General features: G+C 36.2%; 1 protein-coding gene across 1 annotated transcript; it reads right to left on the bottom strand.

Annotated features, from left to right (window-relative positions):
• Positions 1–4,933: 4,933 nt before the first annotated feature.
• On the bottom strand, positions 4,934–23,894 carry LOC307163443 (uncharacterized protein). Its single transcript, XM_079879477.1, has 3 exons — positions 23,797–23,894; positions 8,573–9,939; positions 4,934–5,855 (listed from the first exon to the last, which is right to left on the bottom strand). The coding sequence occupies exon 2, from the start codon at positions 9,932–9,934 to the stop codon at positions 8,834–8,836; it is 1,101 nt and encodes a 366-aa protein (XP_079735603.1). The 5' UTR covers positions 9,935–9,939; positions 23,797–23,894; the 3' UTR covers positions 4,934–5,855; positions 8,573–8,833.
• Positions 23,895–26,399: the final 2,505 nt, after the last annotated feature.

The following is a 26,399-nucleotide window of genomic DNA, read 5'->3' as shown; positions in this document are numbered from 1 at the left end:
GCCACGCCCCGATCCAACTAACCCGCTACTTGTCCGATTACCCACTAAAGTGGGCAAATGTACGGTTGACCCCCGCAGACCACTACCAAGCCACGCCCCCATCCCATGAAACCCACTATTTGTCCGAACACCCACTATAGTGGGCAAATGTCTCCCGCAGACCTCTCCCAAGCCACGCCCCCATCCCACGAACCCACTCTTTGTCAGATTACCCACTATAGTGGGCAAATGACCCCCCCAGACCGCTCCCAAACCACACCCTATCCGACTAACCCGCTACTTTTCCGATTACCCACTAAAGTGAGGTAATGTACGGTTGACCCCCACAGACCACTACCAAGCCACGCCCCCATCCCATGAACCCACTATTTGTCCGATTACTCACTAAATTGGGCAAATGACCGGTTGAACCATGCTGAACACTGCCGAGCCCTTGCATTTGTAATGTATTGAATGGATCATCACCATATGTGGTGTATCTTACGTGTGTATCTTTCCTGGAATCCAACCAGCCATTCAATAAGCTCAATAACTTGCCGGTCAATAACCTAGTGTTAAACCGTGGGATTTTGTGTACTATGCAATATTTTACTACTATCTGAAAAGCCCTGACGTCTGTTTTCCACTGCATTAAGATGTAGGCTATTGGTGAATTCATCTCAATCATACCTGATTAATGAATGTAATATAGTTTGATCTAGGTTACCTAATCTGCCTTTTGTTTTTATAGGTAGTGCTCATGCACCGGGTTTTTCTGGCCTCTGTCTAGCTACGGGCCATTCGCAAGGAAGTTTTCATTTGATTTCTTTTTCTAATTTCATATTGTGGAATACTGGCGTCTGCCACCAGACAGACGGACGCTGAGGAGAAAGCATTATAAATGTATTTTTATTGGTGTTTTGGTCTAACATAAAAAAAACTAAACATGAAAAGTGCTTCTCCCCCATTTTTTGGAGACAACTGTCTCCATTTGTTTATTATGCAACAAAGATTGCTAAAGTCAACAGATATAACTGATAGACCTACCAAAAAATAATGATGCTGCCATCTTTCTAAAGTCATCAAGCAACATAGTGTCGGCACAGATTCGGCCCAGATCTGGTAGCACTAGGTTGCTGTCTGGGTCTGAATCTCAGGTGAAAATTGTCTTTTAGACCCACCTCTACAACATTTTCATCTCCTTACCGTAGCCTGATTCACAGCGGTGAGCTTTTAATGGGTTCTAATTTGAGTGGTACTGGTGGGTTTCCACGGGAAATACGAGCTTGCTGCGGTTCGTCTCTGCGTCATTACGTCACGTCTGTATACATAAAGAAGGAGTCCTGGTTAGTAGGCTATTTTGCGTGTGAGGTTTCTGCAGGTGGCCGATCATTTATAGCCTTAAATACACATAGGCTGCGCTCGAAACCGCAAATTCAACGAGTAGATACTTAATTTCAATAAGTACTTACTTAACGAGCACTAAAAGTGTAAGTACTTTATAGCCAAATCTCGTTTGAGTATGAATGCGATCCGGACATCATCCGGCATCTTGGCGTTATCATGTGACCTATGACGTTATCACAAGCGCAACATTTTAAAAGTTATGAGCAACAGGTGCACCGACATCTGATTGCATCTGTACAACCTAACTAGAATGGTTTTCATCAGCGTCTGAAATGGTTGGCATGTCTGCAATAGTTAGACGAATGTGTGCACAAAGGAGACGTCGGGCAGCCGCTCGAAGATCTCGCCTTTGGAGAAGACTGATGATTTCATACCCAAACAAATTAAGATTACCCCAGAATTAATTGATTTACTAGCCCACCCCAACACTTATGCACAATAATAATGACAAATGCTGACCAACACTTAATTATATAACATTTTCTTAATGAAAATTATATATTTTGGTAAAATGGAATTCCTTACCTACAAACATTCGAAGCCTCAATAGCTTCTCAATTTTTAAAAATAAGCTTAAGTACTGGCTACTATCACAACAGATCTGCAACCACTAACGACTGTGTGACTGTACGTTATCTGTTTTAAATGTTATATTCCTGGACCTGTATGTATTGTGATGTTTTATGTGGTGTATATGTAATGTATGTTATTTTATTTGTTTACCTGCCCAGGGACAGCAGATGTAAACTAGCTATTAGCTAATTCTGGTGCAATTACTTTTAATTGTGCATTGTCCCTGTAAAAATAAACAATAAAATGAAATGAATGAAAATTAAATGAAAACAAGCAAACTATTGTATTGTTATAGCTATGCATGAATACATATACAATTTTTATTCAAGCAATGATTAATGCATGAATTCATGAAATGAATATATTTTATTTACTGACAACAATACGAAACATGAAATCAAATAAGTAAATGAATGAATAAAAGAAATAATCACAATAAATAAATACATATACAAGTTAATACCACATGAACATCGCTTTATTCAAGTCAAAGTCCATATTAATCGATTGTCGAGTTCATGCGCATTGGTTTAATACCTATGATCACGCGTGTGAACTCGACAATCGATTACTATGGACTTCAACCGAAAACAGGATGTAAATACAGGTATGTGCGCTGGCTGAATAAACATAATTTGTATTCATATCTTTCACATGTACTGCAGTCAGATTCACCCGCGTTCACTCCGAAGGAAACACTCACATGACCTATGCACTTGTAATGACACATCAAGGATGTTAAGAGGCTAAAAGCAGGTTTAAAACTTGCCCCATTGAAGTCAACAGGGTGCACATTTTAAAAAGAGGATAACACGGTGTAGGCAACACCGAATTTTGTCGTTGTTCTCTGTATTGACAGCACTCCAAATGTAAAAAAAAAAAAAGGAGCTCAATGTTAAAATTGACCGGAGTTCTCCTTTAAGTGTTTATTATTTTTGTGTATACTCACAATAAAAACAAAGTGTTGTGCTTTTTGCCAAATAAAGCAAAATAAACATGATGCGAGTTCTACACGTCCGAAAATGAACAATAACTCAGCGAATACTCATTCAAACAAGCATACAGACACACAGGCATGAAGCTTGAATTCTCTTCTTTTAAATGAAGTAATTTTTATAAAAAACAAATATTCTCAGTTTATGTAATATGCATGAAAAGAGAGAGATGTCAGTCATTCTCTTTTAGCTCATTATGTTTTTATGTGACCCCGCCCACGGAGAGGGCGCGTTATTTAAACGCAAATCAGAGGCGATCCATGCAAACCTGTGAAACGCTCACATCAGCTGGATAACACACACCGCGAGTTATCAGACTCATGTACTTTACGACGCTGTGAGGAATAATACTATCTTAATAATAATCCTGAAAAAATTTACCTCTGAAGTGCTGGACGTTTCATTTCGAGGAGCAACGGATCCGGCTGAGGAATAGGTCAGTTATATATTTGCTTTGTTCTAATCGCAAGTGTCTGTACACGCAAAAAGACTGTTTAAATTAGTGGTCGACCGATATTGGTTTTTTGATGGGCGATGCCGATGCCGATATCTTAGAGAGCAGGATGGCCGATATAAAGCCGATATTTTTATTATATACTTTATATACTTTAATCAATATTTTATAAATTTGAAATAAATTAGAAAACAAATCTTTAAAATAAACATGCTTATACTTTAGATGGCAACTTCTTGAATGTGCAATCCTACAGTATTTTTCACAAATAAAGTAATTGTTTAAAAATATATATGTGAATAAAAAGGAAGTAAACACTAACATTGCACTAAGTAATCTGGTAATATTGTGCGCACTGGTAATCATATATTTTTTTTCAAATAAAGACAAGGTAACGCTAATATTACATACAGCACACAGTGAAAACGATATGAATATGACACAGTGGGCAACTGGATATAGCACAGCATATTTTAAAATTAAGTTTTTCCATCGCGTCTCCTGTGAAGCTGATCTTCTGTTTGCATTCACTCACTTCGCACGGACCAACCGTCACTCGCAGTAACACGTGTTTATCAGGCTACAAATGCACACTTCACAAGATATCACAGCTGGATTCCATTAAATCTGCAAGGTTTGTGAAATTAAATGTTTATTAGATATTCAGAGATTTGTTTAAATGATGTAGATGCGCATTTGCTGAATGTTGACGGCGGTAAATGAGAAAGTATTTTAGCCTGATTGTTTGCCTTTTCTGTAACAAAAAATATAAAGGCAACACTTTACTTTTTTGCATACCATTTACTTTCTTTGTTTACCAGTTCTGTCTAACCAAGTATTAGATATGACTGACAGAGATCGTAAACTAATGAAGACAGAGAATGTGAGTGAGCTTGTTTGATCTGAGGAGCAGCCATTGCCGTTCTCTTCTGGCGCTGGTGTTCTCAAATATCGGCCTTGGCGATATATCGGTCGACCACTAGTTTAAATATGAATCGCGTTTCTGTGTGTGAATGAACAGCTTTTACCAAACTCTATTGCTATACTGAGATGAGGAAAAAATCGACTTCAAAAATTGGATAGATTATAAAGTTTTTACTGTAAAATACTGCCACATCAAATAAGCTTATAATGATGCCAATTTCTGCTCATATGTAATAATATATATATGTATATGAAAAGTTCAGATGCAAAAGCCTCTAAGTGCCATCTGAAATTTTCTTCTAGAATGATTATTTTTATCAAGCTCGTATATTTAAGTTCAGTAATTTCACTTAAATGACAATTAATAGGTTATTTTCATTGCCATTTAAGTGAAATTGCTGAACTTAAATATACGAGCTTGATAAAAATGATCATTCTGAAAGAATATTTCAGATGGCACTTATACTATATTACACTTGAAATATTGTTAACATTTTAATTGTTGTTGTAATTGTAAACCTTTTTACAAGGATAGATGTAAACTAAATCTTAAAAGGTCAATATAAGCCTTCTCTTTAAATTATTTTTATTGTGTTTTATTAGTGAAATATTTGGGTAGAGAATATATTCCAAATCTTTCTGAAAATACAGTATAAGAACAATTAACTGCACAATTACTAGACATGTTTACCCTGGATATTATAAAATTTGCAAGCACAATTTGTGAAAAAAAACCCAACAACAACTGTGAACCAATTATATATATATTGTCCTTGCATTCTTTAATGTGGCTCTGTGACACACCTGAATGAAAGGCTCATTATGTATGCAGCCTCATTATGCTGGGGCATTGTCTCCTCAGGTGTGAATCATGCCCACTCGCATATTGCCTTTCCAAACAAAAATTGTCTTACAAAATTTAAATCAATGTATTGTTTTATGTGAATGATTAGGCAGGATGATTTTCACATCATTTTGAAGAAAAAACTCTAGGCGACAAAATGCATTATTCAGAAGTCTAATGCACACATATTTAGTATGTGTTTTGTGGCCTTATTTCAAAAACTTTAGTTTTTAGTTTTTTCAATAACCATGCATATAAACATTATTCGTCCAAAAATACAAACATGTACATACATGTTGCTCACATATTATGGTAGCCCTGTTTGTGCTAAATAGAGTGTAATTACACCTTTGCCATTAATATGTTTATAAGCAACTGAAAAAAGCACAACAGGGCATGTCAGAACATCTCAAGGACCCCAAAAACACCTCAGACCCCAGAGGGTTAATGTCATGATGATGATTTGTGTTTTAAAACACTAGTTTGGTAATGAAACAATGTAAATCTGGTGAACATCAGTATGTTCTTCATCATGATGAATGAATAAGGAATCAAGAATAAACACTCTTTAATAAACACAAACTCTTTGTTCTTCAGTATCATGATGTTTCATTCTGCAGGTTCTGGATCACTGGCGTTCTCTCCGTCCTCTCCTTCCAGATGCTTTCTGGCAGTTCTGCTAAAAACAAACAAGTTTAATTTCTAACAGACATGATACGAGAGGAATAATCAATATTTCAGACACTGAACTAAGTACTAAGGCTAATCACACGTTAGAAAAAAAAGTGACCGTGATCATGTAATTTAAGATTCTCAGGTTTTGTCGAAGCCACAACAATACAACAAACAAAACAAACTTAAACTACCCAGTAATGTTACAACTAATTGATGAAATTGCTGCAGGAAAAGTGCTTCATATTCAGCGCTTCAAATAAACTCATAAACATACAGTTTAACACATCATACAGATGCATGTGTTGTTTACTCTGATGCGGTGTTCCCTTTGTGTAACTTATTAACCTTTATTTAACCAGGCAAATCACTGAAGAACAAGCTCTAATTTTCACCAACAGCTTGACAGGAGAGTTAAAATCTCCTGAAAGACATTCAAACATAAGTTACAATACGCACACATACAAATTCATTTAAAACATTTACGAGCTGTGATAAAAACACTCACTAGTAGTTTATTAAATGCAGAGACTGAAATAAATTATTGTAATTTCAATGACTTTTGAATCACATTCTTATATTTAATGGTTATATCCTTGTCAGTAAATGTTAGAAAGTCATGTGTGTATTTCCATTTTCCTTAAATGCTTGTCCAGAGAGCGAGTGAGTCTCTGTTCAACTTTACAGAACGAGCTCCAGGACCTCAAGTTGATGAAGAGCAATAATTCTGACTAAAATATACATTTGTTTATTCTACATTAATCTACATTGTTCATAGAAGATTAACATGAAGGATTTAAAACCTACATTTAAACAGAAACTATAACTAATGTGTCATATAAACAGAGATGAGTTCTAAAACATTATCAATAATTCTAATAACATGCCAGATGAGATGGACTTGGTAATTGCGATGATGTATTTGTTGTTTTGTTTACTTTTCTGAAAATACATACATATATTCCAGCTAATATTCCAGCATATTCCAATCTCTTTACTCTTCAGTATTACACATAAATATTTTAAAACTGTTTTAAATCTTCAGTCTACTGTTTTCCTACACTTTGAAACTTTTACTTTTACAAATGGGGACAATCTTTTAAGGATGAACAAATCATGGTTTTGGTCATCACATTAAAAATAACATTAAAACTGGATAATATTAAAAAAATTGAAGAGCTGGAAAAAGTGTGAAGGACTTCAAAGTCCTTTATCAGTACTATCAAAATGATGTACAAACCCTGAAATGAATAATGTAAAAACTTTTGTCTATTTCTGCCACAATACCATGGTTACAGTTAGCTTTACTACATTAAATCCATAGGGAATATTTGTGATTTGTGGAATTAAGCCTTATAACTTAAAGGAGAACTCGGCAACTCTAGCGAACTCTAGTCACTTCTTCGCTGATTTTCCCTTTTGTTGTCGCATGTTTTCCCCACGAGCTCCCCCTACAGATGTGGGGGGGGCGTATATGTCACAACACGGTCGTAAAAAACTCACTTGCGGCGGCCTCCTCCCTCTCTCTACCGCTGCTCATGTGCGTTTGTTTTGATCGGAGCAAGCCAACTGTATCGTGTGGAGCTATGTCTACCGAGGTGGGTAATCTGGTAATACATCATACATGCGTGTGTGTTTATGTTGAATTGCCGTAAAGCGATTCGTGTTTCGCGCTCGTTCTCGTTCTCGTTCTCGCTTCTCACGAGACTTCCAATTTCTATTTTGCCGGGACGGTAGTCCCCAAGTTGCAAGGTTGGTTTTCCGCCTGGGAACGCTGGGGGGAGCGGGAAAAGTCACCAATATCACCAGAACAGGTTGTTTAACCATCCAAATGATTTCTAGACAGTTTTATTAAGTTAAAAAAGTTACCAAGTTCTCCTTTAAAACTTTGTTCATGGCACAATGTTTCACAATGAGAGAATTGAAAATAACCAGTATGCATAAGCAATCCAAAGTGTCAAAATACTGTATGAAACAAAGCACCATTATGTGAGGTCTGACCAATAGAGAAGACATGTCTAACTGTGCCAAGGTCACCAGGCGTGACAGAGGGGAAGAGATAGATTTGAGGGTACTTGATGATATGAAAAAGGTATAAAAAATGAGTGCTGGATATTATAACTTCAGAATGACCAGCTGGCTTCTCCTTTATTGTTTGTACAATAAATTTAATTTTTCTGACCTGGAACCTCGACTCTGAGAAACTTCTTTGAGACCTGAACCAATAAGAACTTTGAATTTGTCACAACAGTTTGTTTCTCCTGGTTTCCAAGTCAGTGCCCATAATTTACTCACTCTCAAGTCATCCTAGGTGTGTATGACATTCTTCTTTTAGTCAAATACAAACTGAGTAATATAAAAAAAATGTCCAGGCTCTTCCAAGCTTTAAAATGGATTATAATTAATTTACATTTACTTGCAGTCTAGAGCCCTGTATAGTGCTTTATTTCTGCTTTCACGTGAACGCTCACGTGGAAGCAGAAATAAAGCACTATACAGGGCTCTAGACTGCAATTTTTTGTTGCATTGATCTGAACTGACAAATTACAGATTCCTGTTGGTTGAACACGAATTAATAGATATCTATCAATCAATCAACAAAGTGTCCTGTGCTCACCACACACCGTCTATAGGTGGAGAGGAGAGATTTGGCTATAGAGTGATGTGTGTCTAACTTACACAGAAGAGACTTTGTTGCTCAGCACATGAACATATACTACTTACTGTGATTTCAGACTGTGTTGATTAGGTTTCTCCACTGCATGGATCTTCATGTGACGCTTCAGGTGAGTTTTAATAGAGAAACTCTTTCCACACTGATCACACGTGTGCGGCTTCTCTCCAGTGTGGATCCTCTCATGTGTTTTCAGACTTCTTGACTGACTGAATCTCTTGCCACAGTGTGAACACTTGTAAGGTTTTTCTCCAGTGTGAATTCTCTGGTGCAGTTTTAAACTGTCCGATGTAATAAAAGTCTTCTCACACTCAAAGCACATGTACTCTCTCACAACAGTGTGAAAATTTCTCATGTGTATGTAAAGTTTGCAGCTGTGAAAAACTCTTTCCACACACAGAACATGAATGTGGCTTCTCCTTCGTATGAACTCTCAGGTGTGACTTCAGGTCTGATGCCCTAAGAAATGTTTTGCCACACTGATCACATGAGAACGGCTTCTCTCCGGTGTGGATCATCATGTGTCTTTTAAGGTATGAAGATTGACTGAAATCTTTCCCACATTTATTACACTTAAACGGCTTCCCTCCAGTGTGGATCATCTCATGTGTTTTCAGATTTGCTAACTGACTAAATCTCTTGTCACAGTGTGAACACTTGTAAGGTTTTTCTCCAGTGTGAATCCTCTCATGTGTTTTCAGATTTTCTGATCGAGTGAATCTCTTGTCACAGTGTGAACACATGTAAGGTTTTTCTCCAGTGTGAATACTCTCGTGCCGTTTTAACTTGTCCGCAGTAATAAAAGTCTTCTCACACTCAAAGCACATGTACTCTCTCACACCAGTATGAATTTTCTCATGTCTATGTAAAGTTTGCCGCAGTGAAAATCTCTTTCCACACACAGAACATGAATGCGGCTTCTCCTTCGTATGAACTCTCAGGTGTTCCTTCAGGTTTGATGCCCAGAAAAATGTTTTGCCGCATTGATCACATGTGAATGGCTTCTCTCCAGTGTGGATCCTCATGTGATGCGCAAGATTTAGTTTACATGAGAATCTCTTTCCACACTGATCACATGAGAACGGCTTCTCTCCTGTATGAACTCTCATGTGACGCTCAAGACCATCTTTGCGTGTGAAACTATTTCCACACTGAGTGCAGAATTTCTTGGCTCCTCTTTTCTTTAAAAATGTTTTTTTAGTCTTTGAGCGACTCAAAGGTTTTTCTCCAGGTTTGACATGATGTTCCTCCTCCACTTCACTCAGTTCTTCACTCTCCTCCTCCACTTCACTCGGTTCTTCTCTCTCCTCCTTCACTTCACTCAGTTCTTCACTCTCCTCCTCCACTTCACTCAGTTCTTCACTCTCCTCCTCCACTTCACTCAGTTCTTCACTCTCCTCGCTCTCTTCCATCAGGTCTGACATGAAAGAAAAATGTATTAAATACAATTTTCATTACATCAAAATAATTCATTGAGAGAAATATAAAGTGAAAGGACATGAATGTGAGCCCTGATGTAATGGTAGAAAGTAGACAACTGTTATAAAATATTATGATAATTTGATGATTTTTTATAAATTGATTATTTGTCCTTGAAACTTTTCATGAATGAGGTAAATTTATCTGACACACTCAGTGCTGATTCATCAACGCTGTTATCAACGTTACTGTAAGAAGAATCTTCTAAAATTCCGGTAACGTTGTTGCAAATTGGGAACCAGATGTAAAATAAAACAGTTAAATTAGTATTAGCTTGATCTGATGTCATGTGATGTCACCCTATCAATATATCTTACCGGCAATTTTATAAAAGCCCTCTTTATATGGACATGGTCGATAAATGTCCGGGGAACACTATTAATGAAACTATTCTCCTGCAGAGCACCTTGCGAATGGTTCGACAACCCGTGTTTTCCCCTAGCTTCTGCATGAAATGCCACAAAAAGCGGTTTGTGAATAGGTCTTAGTGCGTTAGGAGTCCTCTCGACTTCTTTTAAGCTGTCCCAGGCTTAGGTGCTACTTTTAGGGCTAAAATGCTTCGTGAGTCCTAAAGTTACGAGTGACCATTATTTTTAGGAGTTGCTCTGGATTCGCCAGTTAGGAGCTACTTTTAGCCTTAAAATTATTTGTGAATACGGCTCCAGTAGTGTTGTTGTTAAAAAATATTTCTATTTGAAAAACAGCTTCTCTGTTTTTTTTTTTGTTTCTTTTTTTACTTTTTATTCATCAAAGTATCCTTAAAAAGTATCACGTTATGAAAAAATATTAAGCAGCAGAACTGTTTCCTTTGATAATGAATCATCATATTAGAATGATTTCTAAATGATCATGTGATAATGATCCTAAAAATTCAGCTTTGCATCACAGAAATAAATGATAATTTAAAGTATAATAAATTAATTGATTTTCATTTTAAATTGTAATAATATATCACAATATTCCATTTTTTTTTCCTGTATTTATGATCAAATAAATGCAGGCTTGATGAGCAGAAGAAACTTCTTTCAAAAACATTAAAAAATAGTAATGTTTCCAAACTTTTGACAAGTACTGTATGTCTAATACTGCACCGCCTGTCTATACAATATAATACCAACCTTCCTTTGCAGTTTCTTCAACTAATACTGCCTTCTCTCTTCTCCTTTGTGCTCGTTTCATCTTCGTGATATTTGTAAAATGGCTGTAGCACTCCCTGTGGTAGCCAGTGTTAGCTGGTTTGACTAACTGGTTTGTAGATTCCTGGCTTTGTAACTTGTATGCCTGTACTGCCTCTTCTGCAATGATACCTTCTCTGCCCTCAAGGTCTTTCCACAGAAACACTGATTTAATAAATTTCTCCCAACTTATGTCTGTGAAGGGAATGGTAGGTCCACCACTTCCCTCAAATATATGCATACAGCACTTCATGTTTTGCCATTTCTTCCAAGTAAACATGGGCGAGAAAAAGAGTATTGTCTGTCTCGTTTTTTCATGACGTTGTGTTTTCAAGCAATATACCATTATGTCAAATGTGTTAAATCAGAAGGGTGTATTTATTGAAGATTACAAAGAAATGACAGGACATCATATGACAAAAGGTGGTTACATAAAATAAAAACAGTACGAATGGATAACGTTACCTCTACATTCTTATGTTGTGTCAAACTGAATATGTAGCAAAATTAGGTAAAATAGTTATTATCTTAAATAGTACAATCTTAAAGGGGTCATATAATGGTACATGCACTTTTACAAGTTGATTGTACTGAAATGTGTGTTGGCAATGCCTGTACACAACCATCATAAAATGATAAAAATCCATCCAAATCTTCTTATATGTTTCCCCCTCTCCTGAATCAAGCTGTTCGATTTTGTGACGTCACAAAATCGACGCCCCTCCCACGATGGTTGATTGACAGCAGCGTTTCAACACAGACCCGCCCTCACGCCCTCGTGAGCGTGCTGTCAATCATAGCCAGTGGTGGAATGTAACGAAGTAAAAATACTTCGTTACTTTACTTAAGTAAATTTTTCACGTATCTGTACTTTACTTAAGTACAATCAATAGTGCATACTTTTGACTTTTACTTCGTTACTTTTTGCAGCAATTATTATACTTTCTACTCCACTACATTTCTACAACGTTTCGTTACATTTTCGGATCAGTTTTTCCCCTTGCCAAAACAGGGACTGAAAAAAATCTCCATGTTTTCGGTGCTGACGTGTTCATGTAACATGTAACTGTGGCGCTGCCAATAAAGCACCTAAAAGCTGTCACAAAGAACCAGCAAAAGTAATGATTATGAATAGCCTATGTAAAATATAACAAGGAGACATTTTAATTGATGCTGACGCGCGATCTTTGCAGTGAACGCGCCTTAGAGAAATGCACATTTCATACGGATTACATGCAGAGAACAGTCTGTTTTCTTTACTTTTGAATTGTTCTGTTTAAAAGTACACATTTCAAGCTTTCTCTCTCTCTCTCTCTCTCTCTCTCTCTCTCTAAATATATATATATATATATATATATATATATATATATATATATATATGTCTCAGGTCTGTGAGGCAAGTACAGACCTGAGTTTCGGTTTTGCGCCCGCGCCTTCGTGTCCTGATCTATTTTCTGCTATATTTACTTATTTATTAAATCCAGGCAATTTGGTTGATGAAACATTGATTAAAATTAAGATACAATTAATACGAAATGAAATTCACTTTAAAGAAGGGCTTTTAAGGTCTCTGTGAACGTTTTAAAGCAGTATTTTAGTGCCGCTTTCAGAGCGCTCACGTGCGTAACGGAGAACTGACACGTCCGTAACATTGTTTTTTCCTCATAAATGTGAACACAAAAAATAAAATGAATATTTTAAGTTCTGTGGATATATGGATGGTATGGATATATAAAAAGTTTCAATTGGTATTTGAGAATTTACATTTCAAGATTTACATTTCAAGTTTTTACTGCAATTGTCACGTCCATAACGCTGGGATTGCCCAATCTTAAAGAATTTATCCAGGTCTATGTATTGTACTTCAAATAAGGGGTGTGTCGCGATTCTGCCTTCTCACACTCACACCGCAACACAGGTTCGTGGATCCGAGTGTCGCGATTTCGGTTTCATATTGCATATTGTTACAGCCCTAATTATTAGAATATAGACATTAAGAGAATGAATTGTTATGAAAGTACTTTTACTTTTAATACTTAAAGTACATTTAAAATCAGGTACTTTTTACTTTTTACTTAAGTAGGGTTTTCATTGTGGTACTTTTACTTTTACTAAAGTAAATATGTCTCTGTTTATTTGTACTTTTACCTAAGTACTGAGATTCAGTACTTCCTCTACAACTGATCATAGCCTGTGCCAACCGGCGCGTTCATTGCTGATAGCTGGAGCACTGAGTAGAATGGCTTCTAAGCGATTGTGGTGTTCTTGGGTGTAATAACGAACACAGCAGTCATTTTGATGTTCCTAAATCCGAACCGCTGAAGACGCAGTGTCTGAGTTTGTTTTCGAAGGGAATTCCCCACAACGTCAATGCTTTCATGTTTGCGCGAATCATTTCACCAGACTGCTTTACAAACGATGGTCAGTATAAAGCTGGTTTTACTAAGAAGCTGCTCCTGAAAAAGGATCGTACCAACAATTCGTGTTCCTCCTGCACCTCCAGAAGAACTGAAGTGAGTGTAACGTTTTATTAATCTTTATATTAATCTTTGCAAATCGCTTGCTGCACGCTTCACGATGAATGCGGCTATTTTTACACTCGGTACATTACGGCATGTTTTCTATGTACGACGTTCTCAATATAATTCATAATCCCATGTTTGTAATAAACAACAAATTGGTTATTGTGTTACAAACGGTGTATGCACAGAACAGAGGGGTGGGGCGAGCAAAGCTCATTATCATTTAAAGACGCATGCACTGAAACGGCGTGCTGAAAACAGAGCTGTTTTTGACCAGGTAAAATTAGTGTTTTCTTACAATACAAATGAGAATTTTTTATTAAATTATATTACAAACTTTTAATTTATACCCTAAAGAATCATATTAGCTTGTACAAAAATGACATTATATGACCCCTTTAAATCCTGGGCGCGAAGCGCGCCAGTGTGTTCACAAACGCCGCGTCACCAACACCGACACTTTCCACGCACGCTATTGGATGAAGGCAACAAACGTCATGCAGGTCGGACCCCGCACATAGCTGCTTGCTCTATTTGCCGGGAAAATAACCTGGAGAAAGTTACAGATATTATAGTAATGGACAAAGTGTGTGAGTGGCAACAATTTTTATTTGCTTTGTTGAAAAGCGTAGCGGTTAGGGATGTCCCGATCAGGTTTTTTTGCCCTCGAGTCCGAGTCCGAGTCATTTGATTTTGAGTATCTGCCGATACCGAGTCCCGATCCGATACTTAATACATAAAAAAAAAGAATAAAGAAGACTGAAAAAACAGATCCAGGATGTTCCTTATTTTTTATTTAATTCACCGTATTTTAACATTCAACAACTCTGTTAACAAACAGAGCACTTCTGTGAGGTAGCTTGAACAATCAAGTAATAAATAAATTCTTCACTTTTGGACTTTAGTGCAACAGTAAATATAAAAAAGTCTAATATATAAACAAATAGCACCTCAACTTAAAATACCCGGCAGGCATGTGAACAAATAAAAAATAAAAGTGCTACAGTGTTTGCAAAGCCAGTAATGTGCTTTTAGGAACTGCACTCCTAACTCTTACACCGGTTTCACACTGCACTGTTAGCAGAGCGTGCAGTGCGTATTTTTTTCGCCGCCCATGTTAACAGATTAAACCAGGCTTTAGAGCATTCACACCGCACGCAGAGGCGGCGCGGCAGTGCGTAGCAGAGCAGAGCAGCAGTGCCGCGATCGTTTCGGCGCCGAGGCTATTTTTGCTGCGCCGCTTTTGCTGAATTAAAGTGACAATACATTGATCATGGCCAAAATACACCGCAGTTTTATCCAAAAAGTGCATTGATGATATCTATTGTGTTTTAAACAGTCAATCAAATGACCAACAGCAATTTAAAAAGAAAACAAATGTCCAAAAACAAACTTGTTGCCATGACAATAAAAACAAAGATGAACAAAAAGTTATATGGAATTATTAATAAAATAAGCTTCTTGACAAGTCTTTATTCTAAAATGTATTTGAAAACGAAAAAAGCAATGCCAACTTATCCATTATAGAGTAGCCTACTCTGTCTGTAACCTGCCCTACACAACCCGCGGTTCAGCCGCGCGTGACAAAAGCTGCCAGTGTGAAAGCAAAACGCGCGTGTCCTGCCCCTGCCCTGCTCACCATACGCACTGCTCCTGCGCTGCTTACACTCTGCTAACGCGTGCAGTGTGAAACCGGCGTAACTCTGTGCCACCGCATAACTATAGATGTGTTAAAAAATAATGAGAATATATATACATATATATCCGAGTCCTGATCGGGAGGTAACGTCCGATTCCGATCGAGTCTGAAAACACGTGATCGGGCCCGATTTCCGATCACGTGATCGGATCGGGACATATAAAAAACTGGGTTATTATTGTATAGCCTATGTGTTAAAAATAGTACAAAATGATGCTGCATTGCTGTAGGCTAACGTTACTCAAAGACAATAAAGGCCAATGTCATGTAACATAGTTATACTGGTGGTTGTATGGAATATTTTTACAAAGGTTTAAAGGAAATAAAGTTAATATTACTGGCATATAAACACAGTTAATGTACACAGTTTGTTTTTATTTGTTAATGTATCAAATGCAGTTACTCAGATCATTTAATTGGTTTTTACTTACATTTACTCAGTTAATATACAGTGCATGTAATTGATTTCACTGCTTAAAAATGTTTAACCAAACAAAAAAAATTTAGTAAATCATATTAAAAGTTTTTAGAGTGCATCACCACCAGAGTTCATATACAAAAACATATTACAGCCAATTTTCAACATTTTAATCACTGTTCTAGAAACATATTTGACTCAACTTTGTTCATTTGCAATAATATGTTATGATTTGTTCACAAACAACAGGCCCAGACAGTTCACAATTAATGTAAATACACGGTCTTACAAAGTCATTGCTTTATAACTGCTCTTTCAAATCCTGTAGGAAAATGAACAGTCTTCATAAAGGTCAGTGATACTCTGACAGTAATCCTCGAACCGGCTTCTGCACTGTACAATTTACAAATCTGCAAACTGCATATAAGTGAATCAGATGTTGGTCATCAAAACATGAAATCTGTATGAAACACATAAACAAATGACAAAAAATGTGTATAAATTCTATATGACTTTAATTTGACTAGCACATGATTCAATATTAGAACTTTAAACGATTTATATATGAATTTTATATGGAGTTTTATATATTTCTCCTAATACCATACACATTTGCATACTTTTGTCATGTAAAACTCATATAAGACTTTTAACAGTATTCATATATAACGCAAACATCCCCTACAAGTTGTATGTGTGCTATTTAGTATGAAATGGGCCATAATCGGTCTGATTTTGTATAGGACATATATTGGCCTTACATGAAACACATAAGGTAATTCTGGGCGATTTAAGTAAGGAAGATATATGGTTGCTGTTTATGAACCATGCAGGTTTTTTTCATATGGGTCTTTCCACACTGATCACACGTGTGTGGTTTCTCTCCAGTGTGGATCCTCTCATGTGTTTTCAGATTTGTTAACTGACTGAATCTCTTGTCACAGTAGCCACGTTTCCATTAAAGATTTGCGCAAAACTTTTGCGATTTTTTCTACATATCGATAAAAAAACGATTGCGAAATGATGGCGTTTCCATTAAGCGATGTTATGCGACTAAAACGTCATTTTTTCCTCTCGCGATTAGTCATTCCAAAGAACATGGCAACGGACGTTGGTAAGTTTATATATATATCACAGCCACGTACCGCACTAGACATTATTATTAATGGAAGGAAACAGACGTGTTATCCAAGCATTAATGTCCAGTAAAGTTATACTGTGTCTGTGAGCAGCACATATGAGGTGTTTCTGGGTTTTTCTCACTCATTTCTGCTCCGAGGTCTCTATTGTGGCATTTCTTTGAGGTTTAGAATCCAGTATTTCTGGATCAAGAAGTCCATCTCGTATTCTGTCCAAACACACCGCGCCTTCTAAGTCAGGTGACCTGTACATGCGCAAAAACTGTTTCCATTGCAGTTTTGCGAAATATTTCTTTTTCGAATTGCCTGAAAAACCAGCTCAAGCGAGCGTAAAAACTTTTTTGCGATAACTGGGAGTTTTTGCGAAAATTACGTGTTTCCATTGGGCGTATTTACAATTCGCAATTTCAATTTGCGCAATTTGAAGGGTAATGGAAACGCGGCTACTGTGAACACTTGTAAGGTTTTTCTCCAGTGTGAATTCTCTGGTGCTTTTTTAAACTGCCCGCTGTAGTAAAAGTCTTCTCACACTCAAAGCACACGTACTCTCTCACACCAGTGTGAATTTTCTCATGTCTATGTAAATTACACTGCACTGAAAAACTCTTTCCACACACAGAACATGAGTGTGGCTTCTCTTTCGTATGAACTGTCAGGTGTGACTTCAGGACTGATGCACAGATAAATGTTTTGCCGCACTGATCACATGAAAACGGCTTCTGTCCGGTGTGGATCCTCATGTGTCGCTTCAGGGCACTTATAAAAGCAAAACTCTGTCCACACTGATCACACGTGTGCGGCTTCTCTCCAGTGTGGATCAAGATTTCATGTGATCTCAGAGATGATGTTTGACTGAATCTCTTGTCACAGTGTGAACACTTGTAAGGTTTTTCTCCAGTGTGAATTCTCTGGTGCAGTTTTAAACTGCCCGCTGTAGTAAAAGTCTTCTCACACTCAAAGCACATGTACTCTCTCACACCAGTGTGAGTTTTCTGATGTGCATGTAAAGTTTGCAGCCGTGAAAAACTCTTTCCACACACAGAACATGAATGCGGCTTCTCCTTTGTATGAACTATCAGGTGTTTCTTCAGGTCTGATGCTCTAATAAATGTTTTGCCGCATTGATCACATGAGAACGGCTTCTCTCCGGTGTGGATCCTCATGTGTTCTTTAAGGTTTGCAGATCGACTGAAATCTTTCCCACATTTATCACACTTAAAAGGCTTCTCTCCGGTGTGGATCCTCATGTGAACATCAAGATTATCTTTACGTGTGAAACTCTTCCCGCATTGATCACATGTGAACGGCTTCTCTCCAGTGTGGATCATCATGTGTTCTTTAAGGTTTGCAGATTGACTGAAATCTTTCCCACATTTATCACACTTAAAAGGCTTCTCTCCGGTGTGGATCCTCATGTGAACATCAAGATTTTGTTTCCATGTGAAACTCTTTCCACACTGAGTGCAGGTGAAAGATTTCTTGGCTTTTCTTTTCTTTAAAAATGTCTTTTTAGTCTTTGAGCGACTCAAAGTTTTTTCTCCAGGTTTGACATGATGTTCCTCCTCCACTTCACTCAGTTCTTCACTCTCCTCCTTCACTTCCATCAGTTCTTCACTCTCCTCCTTCACTTCACTCAGTTCTTCACTCTCCTCCTCCACTTCCATCAGGTCTGACATGAAAGAAAAATGTATTAAATAAAATTCAGTACATCAAAATAATTAATTGAAAGAAATATAAATTGAAAGTGAGCCCTAAAGTAATAGTAGAAAGTAGACAACTGTTATAAAAATTATGATAATTTGATGCCTTTTTATAAATTGATTATTTATCAGTAAAAAATAGTATTAGCTTGATCTGATGTTGATAATCAATATAAAAATGTCTCAAACCTCCCTTTACTGACCATTTGTTGAAGAAAAACCCAGAACATTCTGTACCATTTCATAGTGTAACTGTTTATCTAAATGTGATGAAGTGCTTGAATGTTTCTAACATGAATGTTCTTCAGCATCATGAATGAATGAAGAATAAACACCAACCTCTTTGTTCTTCAGGATCTTCAGTGTGTTTCATTCTGCAGGGTTCTGGATCACTCATGTTCTCACTGTCCTCTTTAATAAACTCAGTCTTTGCAGATTTCAGCTCTTCCTGATGCTCTGATGCTCGTCTTCACTTGTAGCTGATGGGAATTTACAGCATTTAATGGAGAATTTATGTGGGAGGAGCTTCACTGACCATGTGACTGGTGTGGGAGGAGCTTCACTGACCATGTGACTGGTGTGGGAGGAGCTGATCTGCCCAAAATCTAAAATATATCAGTTACTGAGTTTGTTTTTATAGTAAATAAACACTTCTATGCAACAAATAAATGGCACTTCTAAAATATTATGATCATTTGCAGAATGCATTTTTATCAATTGATTATATGTCCTTGAAACTTTCCTTGAATGAGGTAAATTTATCTTCCAATTATTATTTTTAAAACATTATCGAACCTGAATCCAGGGACAAATCCCATTGTTGCCATATTTTGACACCAACTTTGAGATTGATATTTATTTTACTAAAAACATTTTGAATTATTAATGGACGTTCACACTAGACTTTTCCTTACACAGACTTCCATTCATACGCATGTGAAAGTGAGACACCAGAAACACAAGCTCAAGTGAATAACCCTGTGAGAAATAACAACTAATTCATTATTTGTATTGCTTATTCTAACATTATTCTGCTTCTTCATTAAAATACAGGTATCTAGAAATAAAAAAAAGAATATAACTAATTTAAATTCTTCCTAATATGAATAATGGTAAGAAAAACAGTTAAAGGTCCTGTTCTTCATTATTCCATGTTTCAAACTTTAGTTAGTGTGTAATGTTGCTGTTAGAGTATAAATAATACCTGTAAAATTATAAAGCTCAAAGTTCAATGCCAAGCGAGATATTTTATGTAACAGAAGTCTCCTTTCAAAGACTACAGCGAACGGTCGGTTTGGACTACATCCCTCTACTTCCTGCTTTAATGATGTCACTAAAACAGTTTTTTTGACTAACCTCCGCCCACAGGAATACACAAAAAAAGGGGGCGTGGTCTTGTTGCGCTCCCACGGACAATAGGAAGAGTTGCGTTTGTAGAGTGTGTTTGTCATACTAATGAATCATTACTAAACCATTTTATATGTACTCGCGTGTTAAATATGCATTGTTGAGACGTTTTAGACAATAAAGCACAACTTGATTCTTGATTCTACTTAATGTTTCTGTTCATTCCTCAAAAAAAAAGGATTAATTTTAATTAAATGCATATGCTTGTAAATTTTAATAAATTATTGTAATGCATGGCAACGATTTTTTTAACATAATATGGCAACTTTTCAGGCTATATTCATGGTGAAAATAAAGTGTATTTAGGCTATATAAAAATTGTTTGGATGAAAACAATTTCAAAAGAACTATACACAACAAAAACTTTTAATTAGGAGGTGTTACAGTACTTTTTGTATTTCTCTGCAGCAGATGTTTTCAATCTTCGTTGGCATTTTTTCAGTTACCAGATGTACACCTATAAAACATATATTAGGCTACTAATCAAAACTCGTGCTCACGTGTAACTAAGGCAGGAATAAACAATGCACTTATTTAAAAAATTCAACAACACCATCGTTAATTCGACAGATGGACAAAACCATATACCACAAGCTTTTACAATTTAACCAATTCAAGGTAACAGCTAACCGTAAAAGTATGACAACTTCTAAATAAACTGATTACCATTGTGAAACATCCTGCAAAAGTCGTGCTTGAACAGGTTCTAATTTATCCTGTTCATCTACGTTCTCCAGGTCTGATTCCGGCTCAAATTGATATGGTAATATTGAAGGCATGTTTATAATAACACTGAGCGCATGCATTTGCGTTATGGTAAGAGGCGTGACCGTTCCGGCAATGTGCGCTAAGTTGCTGTCCAATCTAGGGCTGTCGCGGTGAAGGATTTTCCCTTGCGGTAATTTTGAGTGGCTCAATAGCGCGATATGCGGTTTTACCGCATTTATTAATTTATTTTGATTTATTTATATTTATTTGTTGCTATATAAATAATCAGCATGCACAAAAACGAGTACATTTTCAGTAACCAATAAACCGAAACAAAACAGCGTCTCTCCGCATTGAAATCCTGTCACTCAGCGTGCCGTTCTTACGGCAACGGACTGTCTTTGAGTGAGTCATAAACCATTCATTAACAACACGTTCAAAAACGCTGATTGATTCATTAAAAGATAGTAATGAAACAAGGTTAATTATTTTTAACTTTGAGCTCCACTTTTCAAGGCTCAGCTGACCAGCAATGCGTTGCATGGGTAACGCTGAAGCTTCACTTAATAGAGACAAATGGCATTGATTCAATGCGTGACTCACTGAGTTTTGTTTCCCGCAACCGCGAGTTCCTCGCGCTGTGGATGCTGACCAGCGCTGTCACTGATGCCATTCGTGGTAAATACCCTTTATTTTAAACGTTAAAAGGATGACAGGACAAATATTTAACTTTCCTTGGACAGGGCAACCTTTTCACGAATATGACTTGTGACTTGACCTCAAAGACAGACGCAGGTAATCGCACGCGCTCAGTCGATCGCTCTCATTCACTGTCTGTTTAGAGCAAATCAACGAAGATCTTTACAAATCACCATGATAAAACCATGATCGCCGCGTCTTATTATCATTATTAACTTATTTAACATTCAATACACATGCACGAAGTTTAAAACAAGGAGGGTGTAGCCTTATGAAAAAGAAAACAAGCGAATATCGCGGTTGCTGCGGTAACTTGAATTCCTCTGCGGTTGGCTTGTCATTAGCGCGGTACTGCGATATTGCGGTTATCGCGACAGCCCTAGTCCAATCACAACACAGGAACCGCTGGCACAATTACGTATCTCTGAAGGAGGGACTTTATAGAACAAGGAAGTCATCAGCCCGTTTTCGGACAGTGAAAACAGCGGTATACAGATAAGTAAATTGTGTGAAAAATACTGTGTTTTTATACACGCGAAACATGAACACATGTTATATATTGCACACTGTAAGTTATCAAAGCTTAAAAAAAACAGGAAAAACGGGACCTTTAAAATCATAAACAGAAATAAATGTATAGTAACCATCAAATTCCCTTCAGTCTGTTGACACCAATGAAATGAGCGTTAAGTGTCAATTCACAGGAGATCTGAAGACATCAGCATAATAAATGAGGTGAAAACAGGAACTATTGTCATGAAATAAAGAGTGTTTTCAGCAGATCTGTTAATATTGATGAGCCTCAGACTATCAACACTCATTCAACAAGCCATTCAGGGTCATCAGCAGATCATCTCACTTTATTCTGAGTGTTTGCTGTTAGAAACACATTATTTGAGTCAGGATAGGTGATAAAAGCCTGTAAAACTGCTCTATTAAAAGACGATACTGTTAGCCTATTTCTCACAGTATGGCATGGATAAAACATCAATAACACAAAACAATGACACTCATCTTCATCAACCACTGCAGATAAATAATTACAGCAGCATAATGTCCAGATCAATCTAAATATAGTTTGATCTTATAGGCTAATAACTACATTAATTACTACACAGTAAATTTAAAATCTGGAAATCAACACCAATATACTTAATTTCAACACTTTAAAAGTGTAAATATGGGAACAACCCTCAAAATGTTAATTCAACACTTTCAAAAGTGTTGCCTCTCACAACACTGACACAGAATTACAACATGAACACTAAGAGAGTAAAATATGAACACCTATTCTGCATTTCCTACTTTAAAGAACTGTAAAATACACTGACAAATCACGTAATCTGAAAAAATAAATTCACTTTGAAATAAACACATCACTCTCTATTAATCTTTCAAAACAATCCAGAAATTTAAATTGTAACCTTAGTCTGGGATCATAAAAGTGGTTTTCTCAAAGTAGTCATTAAAATAATTATGGATGCAACGATACCATTTTTTTCAGAATCGATCTGATCCGATACCAAAAATTCTGAGTATATATTTTATATGTGCAGAAACTGAACATTAGCAGATAAAGATCACCACAAAGCACTATTTTTCCAAGAGTAAAACACTTCATATTTATTAGTATTGATTTAATGTCTCACATGGCTCATTATAGGCTCAATGTAAAGCATTTAGCAGTATCTTTTCCTTTAATAAAATGCATTGCTATGCATTTAAAATTAGTTTAAAATTCTATATCTATAACATTTTAATTACTTTAAATCATTTAAATCAAACACTGGTGAAACAACCACTTATGTCTGTAATGGTGACTTGATAGCTAGGACTGTAACTGTAGCTGGTTGAGAATAGGTGACCACTGTGGTGCATCGGTAAGAAGGCAATCAAATGCTCTAATGCTCTTCAATGGGTTTATTGACAGCCAGCAGATGATTATCTGTCTTTATGAGTGTACAGTATGTGTGGTTCTACAATAAACAATACAAAGAAAAATATCAGCATGCAAGTAAACGACAGTGCTGACATGATACAATAAGTAAAGCTAATAAATGGTAATTAGTACAACTTTCCCTTCAAGTAACTTTAGCTGCTTTTATCAAATAACCAAATAATATACCAGATAACACACATAGCTCCTTATTAAATTAAAGAACAGCCTTTTACTGCTGGGTCTCAGTTCAGCCACCCAAAAACATCTCTATTACACAACCATTGTAAAAACTCTTATAATAACTATACAATGTCAGGTGAGTACACACATAAACTAGGCATTAGCATAATGCTAGCGAACTTTGTAAACATTTACACCAGGGTACTCACATGTCTCTGAACGCACACATGCACAGATAACGACACAGACGACAACTATGTACTTCAGAAATATCCACGATGTGCTGCCCGTGCCCGTGGTCTTCTTCTTCTTCTTGTTTTTTTTTTTTTTTCGCAGACATATTTGTGCATTACCGCCACCTATGGACCATTGACATTTCCTTACCAACATAAATTCCTTTATTTACCCGCACAGAGGCTTCATCGAATTTCATCCGGCGCTGCGTGTTCAGCTCCTCCGTCCACTCTCAGCCCCCATACAGATAAAATAAATAAATAAATAAATAAATAAATAAATAAATAAATAAAATACCCTAATTTAAATATGCTTATTTAACCCAGTATTTCCCAAATATATATCAATAAATTTATTATACTCCTATCTGACTTTAATACATTTAAAATTGTAAACTTAACTCCTATATTATTTAATTTCTCCTTCAACTCTTTCCTTTCATCATTAGGGGAGAGCGGGGCACAAAGTAACGCTTTTTGACTTTCTCAGTTTGTGTAAATCTACTTATGGTTCAGAGTATTTATTTTTTCCCCACATTAATTTCCCACATGTCTACTACAATTATGTGTTTTTGTTTTATTAATACAGTATATACTTTTTTCTTGATATACCCCGAAAGAATGGAAGTGAAATGTGACAACATGCCCCATAGGTGGGGTACATTGTAACATGACATATGACAGCTTAAAATGTTATCTGATCTAATAAAAAAAATATACAAAACAAACTAAAATATTTTCTAAATAAAACACAATTAAAAAACTTTTTCATATAAAATAATGGCAATTTTTAATAATTCAATATAAACTAATTTTTGAGTTTTGACTACGAACACATGAAAACACAGCTATACAACATAGTTCAAAACAAATAAATAATTAGTAATTTCTGAACATTGACTCTCAGTCTTTATTCACCTTTTTTCTCACGTTTTCTCAATAAAATTAATACAAGTATAGAATATAATAGCATATTTCTAATAGGGGCACATTGTAACGCAGTGTTACAACATGCCCCGCCTGCACAACTGGGATTTAAACCCTGCTAGTGTCTTCTGCTAGTTAGCGAAGCATTAAAGAACTATCTCAACTGTTAAATAACATCTTGGAGATTAAAATAATATCAGATTTGTCTTATTTTAAATAAACACAAAAAATAGAGATGAAAAATTAACTTAAGTAAGAAATTTACTTTTGCTATGGTTTAATAAATGTCTATGGATATCTTCCAAAAAAAAAAAAAATTAGCGGATTTTTTTTTTCTATATAGTGCTGATATGACAACTAGTAAATACACAAAGTTTCGTCATCCAAGCATGTGCGGAAGTATTTAAAACAAGCGTGTTACAACTAACCCCGCGTTAGGTTGTGCCCCGCGCTCCCCTATATATCCTACACTTTATTAATACGCTCAATTGTTTCATTAACTTCACATACCTCACATAAACCTGTTGGATGCTTATTTTTTTTAAGTGCAGTGTGTTATTCAATCTTGTATGCCCCAATCTTAATCTTGTAATCATATTCTCTTCATACCTTCTCCTGATATTCTTCCCTTACCCACTGTTGACTGTATTTGATGCATATGTCTACCTTTTATTTCATTATCCCAATATAGCTGCCATTTTTTTCATAATATTCTTTTTTAATAATTGACTTAATTTCTGACCTACTAAAAAAATCTGTATATCTACTATTTCTCGTTCTATTGCCTTTTTTCCTAATGCATCAGCCTCCTCATTACCTCTCAACCCAATATGTGCTGGAACCCACAAAAACTGTACTTCTAAACTAGCTTGTTTGATTGAATATAATTCTTGAATTATCTCTATTACCATATCCTGTCTTGTTTCTGACTTCATCTCCTTCAAACTTATTAGAGCTGAACTACAATCTGAACAAATTACTGCCTTAGATATTTTAACTTCCCTAATCCACCTTATTGCAAACATCTCTCCAGTATACACCGATAAACAATCTGATATCCTTTTATTCTTATACACTTTAATCTTTGGAATAATAAATGCTGAACCCACATGATCAGTTTTTGAATCTTTTGATGCATCTGTAAAAATGTGCATATATTCCCCATATCTTGACCCAATATACTCCCTTACATTATATACTTCTGTTTCATATGAACCTTCCTTTTGTCTTTTTCCTAATAAACTTAAATCTACTTCTGGTTGGGGCATAACCCATAATGGTACTGGAGATAAAGGAATTATTGGAGCATATCCAACCTCCTCCAATCTCATATCTCTAACTAATTTCCCGACACTCCATCCAAAACTATTACACTCTCTCTTCTCATGTTCCCAACTAGGACTCATTACTTTTCTTGTTGGATGATCCTCTCTCTGTCCTCTCAAATTTGCCCAATAAGATGCCATTAATTGCTGTCTTCTTATCTGCAAAGGCATTTCACCCATCTCTACCTGAAGAGCCGAAACTGGAGAAGTTGGAAATGCTCCGCAGCAAATTCTTAATGCTTGAGATTGAATTCTTTCTATTTTAATCAAATGAGATTCTTCTTCTTCTTCTTCTTCTTCTTCTTCTTCTTCTTCTTCTTCTTCTTC

Source organism: Squalius cephalus (assembly GCF_949319135.1).
Source record: "Squalius cephalus genome assembly, chromosome: 1".
Taxonomy (NCBI): Eukaryota; Metazoa; Chordata; class Actinopteri; order Cypriniformes; family Leuciscidae; genus Squalius; species Squalius cephalus.
The sequence above is the reverse complement of the archived record's forward strand: the minus strand, read 5'-3'. Positions and strand labels throughout refer to the sequence as shown.